The 8,524-nt window shown below is 36.5% G+C and overlaps 1 protein-coding gene across 1 annotated transcript; it reads left to right on the top strand.

Annotated features, from left to right (window-relative positions):
• Nucleotides 1–1,761: 1,761 nt before the first annotated feature.
• Nucleotides 1,762–7,755, top strand: rpe (ribulose-5-phosphate-3-epimerase). The gene is made up of 6 exons (XM_042494879.2): nt 1,762–1,938; nt 2,307–2,386; nt 3,908–4,047; nt 5,010–5,144; nt 6,918–7,004; nt 7,105–7,755. Exons 1-6 carry the CDS (start codon nt 1,817–1,819, stop codon nt 7,225–7,227), a joined length of 687 nt encoding a protein of 228 aa, XP_042350813.1. The 5' UTR covers nt 1,762–1,816; the 3' UTR covers nt 7,228–7,755.
• The last annotated feature ends 769 nt before the right edge of the window (nt 7,756–8,524 follow it).

Genomic DNA, 8,524 nt, shown 5'->3' with positions numbered 1-8,524 from the left:
AAATGCCTCTGTTGTTTTGGCACCAAGTGTGAAACTTCTGTGGGGCCATTTAACTATCTATCTTGTCCCGACAGACACGTTACTTATATTTTCTATGAAAGCACAGCAGAGTGATGGAGACAGATGGAGGGCTGACAAGTAGTCTGTGAAATCTCAGAGAAATATTTAAAAATGAAACTATACAGATAGAAAGGGAAGCAGAGAATATGCTGGATAATTTGGATTCAAAAGGTTTGGCAATTCTGTAGTTCTACCCTTTGATAAACTGTGTCCCACATTGTTTAATGTGTCCTATGTAACACAATACACTGATTACAAAACTGTGTCCCTATTACAAAACAAGTTATGCCAAAAGCAGCCCAAAAAGAATCTGTGTTGTAGGTTACATTCAAAGAACTTTTTGGTAATGACTTCTCTGCCATTATTATTTCCTATTATAGGGGAGAAACACTATCAGAGTTGCAATTTTGCAGAGATTTGTGACAGTTATAATCATTGTATGCAAGGAATAAAAATGTATGGTGCAATAAAAGTCCAATAACAGGTATTGATTTTTGAGGTATGGAGAGGTGAACTGACAGGAGCTTTTATCACTGTTGTCTTCCCCAATCAGCACCCAGCCGTTCATATGAAATCCAATATGAAGGGCTGAGATGAAAGTTCATTACCCACAAGAGCTTTACGCCATCTAGTGTAAATAAGTAGGTACTTATTCTATTTAAGTCTTATTTTGAAGGCGGAACTGTGAGTCGAGAGTCAGAACTGCATCAAGTTAACAACTGACACCTGGAGTGAGACCGGAAATTAGATTATTTATCCTACTAAAACTGTTTTTAAGACTTCAGGAAAGAGAATATTTGGCGTATTTAGTGATCTTATTGTAAGCAAATATTCATTGACATCACTTCCTATGACTTGCAGAACTATACTATGACATTTTTTTAATCACATTTCCATGATGTTCTCATTATGACATTTTTAATCACATTTTTATGACAAATTATACTACGGCATTTTTGTCACATTTTATGACATACTATACTATGACATTTTCTAATCAGATTTTTTTGGTATGGTTCCACAATATGTCATTTCTTGATCACATTTTTATGACATACTGTACTATGACTATACTATTATTATATATTTTCAGCATACCATGCTATGATATTTCTGTAACATTTTTATGACACTTAACCATGACTTTCATTTTTCTACACAACTTTATGACATACTATACTATGACAATTTTTTTTAAATCCCATTTTTATGACATACTATACCATGCCGTTTTAATCACATTATTATGGTATAGCTTACTATAAGCTCTTATATCATTTGTTGATCACATTTTTGTGACATACTATACTTTGAATTTTTTTTAAATACATATTTTTGGCATACCATACAGTGCTATTTTTATCACATTTTCATGACATACTATACAGTAACTTTTTTGTTTTCGAACACATTTTATAGATAGATAGATAGATAGATAGATAGATAGATAGATAGATAGATAGATAGATAGATAGATATACTTTATTGATCTCAAAACTGAGAAATTGGGGTGTAGCAGCGCCATACAGTAAGAACAAAATGACATACTGTACTGTGACTTTTATCTCATTTCTATGGCATACTCTGCTATTATTTTATACTACATGTAAAACCTATCAAGATAACTCTTCATTCAATGTGTTTTGTACCTGCCTATGCTTTTATTTTGAAGATTACGGGCGGAAGTAGTGGTTCGTGTTGTGGTTAACCGGTGTTAGCTTCCAGGCTGCATGCGGGTAATAGTAGCAGTAACAGCATGGCTTACAGTGCAAAGATCGGTCCGTCCATCCTGAGCAGCGACCTGTCCTGTCTGGGCAGCGAGTGTGTGCGGATGTTGGAGTGCGGGGCAGACTACCTGCACCTGGACGTCATGGACGGGTCAGTTTATCGGTGTTTAAATAAGTTAGCACGCTAACGACTAGCAAGCCTACTGGAAGTTCAGTGCGGGGGAGCTAAAGTTGGCTAACATCAACAAGCTAAGCTAGCTTTTCAGAAGTTAAGACGGGGAAGCCGATATTTATGTAACAGGATTTATCTGGCTTAAGTATGAATGAAGGGGGTTTTAATATGTCAGGCTGTCAAACATTATAATGTCTTTAACACACTTCCTCCTTCTGCCTGTTTCTTCAGTCATTGTTTACCTTCCTCTATGCTTGTGCAAGGCGTTTGTTTGCAAGTGGTCATGCAAGACAGGAGAATTTCATAATAGCTGGAAGTTAAATGTCTGTTTTTGTTTCCTTATTAAGGCACTTTGTCCCCAACCTCACATTTGGACATCCCATGGTAGAGTGCCTGAGGAAATCATTAGGCCAAGACCCTTTCTTTGGTGAGATATCCCCAAACATATGCTACACTTCATCAGTTATCCCATTGCTCCTACTGATCCTCTTTTCCAGAGCTCCAGTTTTCTGCAGCTCACTGAATATAATGTCTTCAACAACTCTTGCATAGTGTATAATTGTATATTTATGCTCAACAACAGACTCTGTGACCTAATTCCAATAAAACTCTTAACTTATAGATACAAAAGTAGAAAAGCACATATTATAAAGGCTAAAAAAAAGAGTCAACCTAAGTGTGCAAGCTTAAGTGTGTTTTTCAGAGGTCCACGGGAATGGAAAGAGATTGATAACACTGTAAAAATGCCACCTTGTGTCTGTTTTCAAGCCTTAGGCAACAGTTACTACAATAATATGTCAAAGCTTGAACACCCTTAACAGCTGGAGACTTCTGTGTTGGTTACCCTCATAAAGCATTTAAATTCTGCTGTTATTTTCACTTGCCATATGTCTCTGGCTATGGTATCTTACTTAAACCAATGTGTAGGCTGATGGACCATTTAGTAGTTAGCGTTAGGATTCTTTAGTTTCACGATTGTTTATTTGTCATTTTTCTTATGTATTTGCATACATATAAGAAACGACATAATATTATCCCAGCCCACAGCAGTGCAACAGAGAAGGACAAAATATATATATACATGTTTTTAAATACATTTTATTGATTTCCATAGTGCATGACAACAACAAAAGACAACAAAACAAGACAAATCTAAACAAAAGAAATATAACAAGACAGCACTGAAAGATTGAAACTCATAGCCATGGGACACCAGTTTAAAAAGAGATCAACAGAGTTTCCTGGTACTTTACCACTAGTTCGCATGAAACAGAAATAAGGCAGGAAAGGTTACATATAAAACGGGACAAGCAGATAAAGATTACATTCAGTTTGATTTTATCAGATGGGATTCACACTAAAAGCTAATCCACCCCTCTTTAATAAGTCTGTAATTTCATAAGGTAAATGAACTAAGACTGGTTGCTTTTTTTTAAAGTGTTGTTCCCCTTTAATGTAGCAGAGAGGTTTTCCATTGGTAAAACCTTGCATATTTCTCTGTACCTCTGTGTTAATGTTGGGGGCTTTTAATGGCTTTAATCCATTAAAATAAAATACATAGTCTAACTAGCAACAGCAGTTTCATCAGGAGAGTGTATTGTGAGAGGTTAAGAAAAATATATTTGTTAGAATAACTTTATATATGTTTCAAACAAACAAAGAAAAGTTTTTTTTTGTTACTCTCACTTACTGCATAAGACAGGTACTTTCTTTTTCTTAAATATAGACAACACATTATTTTAAATACATTTTAAAAGCTATTTTCCTCATGTTTGAGCCCATATTATCAAGTTTTAGCTATGACTTACCAGGGTGTCCTTTTTTACGTTCTCATTATGTCTCATGAACTGTGCTTGCATCTTTTGAGTTTTTGTTGTTGTTGAATAAATTGAGTTGAGTCATGAATGCCTCTGCTATGTGTGGTATTGTGATGGTGTTAATTTTGCAGATATGCACATGATGGTGTCTCGGCCGGAGCAGTGGGTGAAGCCCATGGCTGCTGCGGGGGCCAACCAGTACACATTCCACATAGAGTCCACCACCAACCCTGGAAACCTCATCAAGGAGATAAAAGAGAGTGGCATGAAGGTGAGAAATACTGCTGCAAAGCAAGAGGCAGATTAGTAGTAGTGCAGTATATGAAAAGTGCAGTAGTGTGAAAATTTAAAGTGATCATACTATGTACATTTGCATATTTATGGTATTTTAAAAGATCTGCCATAGTACACTCCTCAACTTCCTGTCAGAGTTTTTACACAGAAAAAGGTTTTTAAGTTTCTTTTAATATTAGGGCTGCCAAGCGATTACATTTTTAACTAACAGCTAATCGCACTATTTCCAGAGTGAATTGTATTTTTTCTCAAATATTTTCTGTTTCATTGTTTTGCAATTTAAAGCAGTTTTAAAGGCCCTTTTGACCAAGTAAATTTATTCTTACCGGATTGTCTTTATTAAGAATCAGATGACTGTAAAATATTGCATGGGACTAGCATAAAGTAGGCATGTCTGTCAAGGGAAGACTCAGTGGTACTCAGTGAGCCGGTTTTCATTGAGACCTTGTGGTTAGAGGTCAAAGGACCCCTGTGAAAAAACTATGCCGTTTTTGCATCACCAAAATTTGGTCTAACTTTGGAGCGTTATCTAACCCCCTTCCTGAGAAGCTAGCATGGTTGATATGACGATGATAACAGTATCATCACTCTAGCTATAAAACTCAGCCCGGTACAGCCTCTTAAATACAGAAATGTTGGCTGGCGATTAACAAAATTAAAAAAAAATAACACCAAATGCTTGGATCTCAATCACATGGCAAATAACTCATTAACACTGACAGTCTTATTTAATATATAAAGCCTTGTTGAACCAAATATAACTGTTTCATTTTCATTAACTTAAATTTATAATGATAATTATGCGTGTAATGCTGTATATATATCGCAAAACTGATATTTTTTGACAGTTATCCTACCATGAAAGTCTCACACCGTTGCACCATCTTTGGTGATTATGTTTTCTTGTGTCTTCATAATAACGCTGTGTGAGGTTTGCAGGTGGGTTTGGCCATAAAGCCTGGTACTACCGTTGAAGAGCTAGCACCCTGGGCTAACCAGATTGACATGGCTCTGGTCATGACTGTTGAACCTGGCTTTGGAGGGCAAAAGTTCATGGAGGACATGATGCCAAAGGTGAGGACAAACCACAGGTAGAGGAAGAGAAAAAAACAGGAACAAGTTTACATGTGACACAAACAAGGCTTCAGTGTTATTTTGAGACATTAGATATCTACCAGGTTTTCTGTAAGTCCTTAAAGAGTCTAAAATGTCTCAAAGTTATTAAATAGTCTTACATTTGAATCAGGAAGGTTTTAATTGGCAGAAACATTTTTATCTAACTTAATCCACCTTTTAATGACTTTTAGTCAAAATGAGTTAAGCTCACATTTCTGATTGATTTTTCAAATCGTTTAACTTACCACTGAGCCTAACACTTTCTTTGTACTTAAAACTTGTACTTTGGTGTTGGCAAACTGTAGATTAACTTAACTCACTATAATATCCATATTCTTCAATAAACTAACTTCTGCATGGACCACATATATTGTACTTACCTCCATACTTACACTGCTTAAAAAGGAAAATGATGATTTTTTTTTCCAAAACTCAGTCTTAAAAGTTAAATGTGGTTAAAAATGATTTTAAAAATGTTTTTAAAAGTATTAAATTAAGTGTCTAATACCTGTAGAAACGTTGATGTACTGAGCCACAGTGGAGTAAAATTTATATAGCGTACAGATTTGACATTGTGCTGCAGGAAGCAGCAAGAAATCACCAATATTTTGCTTTTCCAGAATATACACCATATCAAAAAAAAAAAAGGGTTTCAGTAGAAAAGCACATACATAATGTGAGGCCAGCTGACAAAAATACAACAATTCTGCCACACATATGTGCTTTGTGTAAACAGGGGACATAACAACCGTGCTATCACAGTTGTGGAGAAAAAATAAACAAGTTGACCTTTGTGAGAAAAAGAAGTAAACTACTGGCCAATTCTCTTTGAGCTGCTGCAGATGTTTGCTCTGCTCATTAAATCTTAAACAGTTGTTGTCGGTGGAGGGAGATCACGAAAGTGCTAGGTAAAGTTTCACTTTTTTAGTGACGTGAGGCTCAAGTTTCATATAATTTTCTGCTAAACCACAGTACCATATAAGCACCATATAAATTTCAGTGTCAGTACTCTATTCTTTGTCTCGTCCTGCTGTGTTTCTCTCTTTAGTACAAGAAAGAAAGTCTGTTAGACGTCATTTGAATATCTATAAAAGTTCACAGCCAGAATAGAAACTCTTGTTCACCAGTGTTGTAAGCCTGACACCCAAACGCCTATTCTTGTCTATGTGATATCTCAAGAACACTTTTTACTATTTCTTCAAATTTAACACAATCGTTCACTCAAGGATGAACTGATCAGATTTTAGTGGTCATAGGTCAAAGGTAAAGGTCCCTGTGGCCTGCTCTGTCTCATTTTTGTGAATCTAATATCTTAAGAAAATCTTAAGGGATTTTTTCAAACTTGGCACAAGTGTTAGAGTAGACTCAATGATGAACTGTTCAGATATTGGTGGTAAAATGTCATGGTCACGCTGACCTTGCATTGGTCTCTTTCTTGTAAAATCTTAAGAACACTTTTAAGAAATTTCTTCAGATTCGACACAAACATACACTTGGACTCAGTGTACTCAGAATTTGGTGTTCAAAGGTTTGAGTCACTGTGACCTTGCATCCTTAAGTGTAACTTGACTGATACGCTGAGGTAAACAACCATGCGGCGGTATTTCCAGTTTGATGTAACAAGTAGCACTAAATCTTTTTTTCAGTCCTACTAATATCCGAACACGGTGTCGTAGATGAGATGTTATGCAGGCTTCAAGCTCTCTGTGTGATGTTTGTCTGTGTGTCCAGGTGAGCTGGTTGAGGAGTCAGTTCCCTTCGTTAGACATTGAAGTAGATGGAGGAGTCGGTCCTGACACCATCCACAAGTGTGCAGAGGTGAGGGATACGTACACACACATTGCTTAACTTCAGTAAACGTCAAAAATCCAGTTTTGTGAGTTTCTTTGAAACTGATGTATGTTTATTTTTGCTCCAGGCAGGAGCCAACATGATTGTGTCAGGCAGCGCTGTGATAGGCAGCGACGACCCCCGCTCTGTCATTGCGCTCCTGCGCACCGTGGTGGCCGAAGCGATCCAGAAACGTTCGCTGGACCGCTGAAATATCGTCATGTGACACCCTACCTGCCCGTCCCAGCAACACAATACAGCAGCTAGTGGAACAGACTCAATATGGATATTTGTGGAAATGAGGTCAGGGGTCACGGTTAGCGCAGGGAGCTGATGGTCAAATCACTTTGTTGTGAGTGAAGCTGCACCGTGCCTCTACAAAACTTTTTGAACGTCATCCTGTCCGACCACAATCTCCTCTCTGAACAGTTAACTAAAAGTGAGTCTCATCTCTGCATGGGGAAAACCCTTTCAAGACTGGAGCTGAGGTTTTGCTGATTTCACATCTGTAAACATTCCTGAATTTTGTTTTACACTGTTAGCTACACTGTAACACTTAGTTAAAATTGAACATTTTGGAAGTCATTTTTTGACTTTCATCTGAACTCATCAGATTAGTTTTGGCTCTTTTTACTGTATTGTAAAAATGAACCATTCAAAATGTATGACCTTACATAAATCATGTAAAATTCTAAATTCTATAAGATTTGGTTTTGCAGATTAAAAATACTCCAATGAGTTTGAAGTGTGAAGTCTTTGCAGTTTGCCGCTAAGCATTGTTCATACTCCCAAATTGGAAAACAAGCACTGGCACAGACTATAAGGCTTACTAAATTAAGTCCATTTATCTCTTAGTTTTAGCTTGAAAAATGCTGGACACACTCCTAACCATCCCTACGATGTGGTGGTACTCCCTAACATCAGGGTTTTTCAAATTCATTTTAGGGGGAAACATTCAATATTACAATATATACTTTAAAAAATATACTATACTATTAAGTTTTTGATTTTTTTATGATAAACCATACTGTGGCATTTTTATTATTTTTTATGATACTTTATCTTTAGGATTTTTAAAATGAAATAAAAATGTCATTGTATGTCATTCAAAAAAATCATATCAGTTTGTAAGATTTTTAAGTCACGTTCTGTATGATGGCCTTTTTGTAGAATTAACAAAATACTAAATTAAAGCTGCAAGTAGCGATGAACGAGCCCTCGCACCCCCACAAATGTCGGGGTACTGGTGAAATCCAGCTAAAGCAGCTGTTCATCTTTGAAAGTTGGAAAATGCACGCACAGACTTTGGACCCTGGAGTGAGCTATTTCACATGATGTAGTACTTCCAGCACCCAGTAGATGGCACTGAAGGGCACATACATTCCACGTCATCTTGGTGTACATCATTTGTAGACCAAACCATGAAAATTTCATGTAAATTAATTAATTACTTAGCATTAAAACAAAAACCTATTTGGAATGTTGAGGCTGAACCTTATTAAGGGCAG

This window comes from Plectropomus leopardus, chromosome 10 (assembly GCF_026936395.1).
Source record: "Plectropomus leopardus strain MGB_pleo_1.0 chromosome 10, ASM2693639v1, whole genome shotgun sequence".
Lineage (NCBI taxonomy): Eukaryota > Metazoa > Chordata > Actinopteri > Perciformes > Serranidae > Plectropomus > Plectropomus leopardus.
This window is presented reverse-complemented; position numbering and strand designations above follow the sequence as displayed.

Coding starts and splice junctions, on each gene's coding strand:
- rpe (XM_042494879.2), top strand. CDS start 1,817: ATGGCTTACAGTGCAAAGATCGGTCCGTCCATCCTGAGCAGCGACCTG. Junction 1,939..2,306: donor CACCTGGACGTCATGGACGG/GTCAGTTTATCG, acceptor TTCCTTATTAAG/GCACTTTGTCCCCAACCTCA. Junction 2,387..3,907: donor AGGCCAAGACCCTTTCTTTG/GTGAGATATCCC, acceptor TTAATTTTGCAG/ATATGCACATGATGGTGTCT.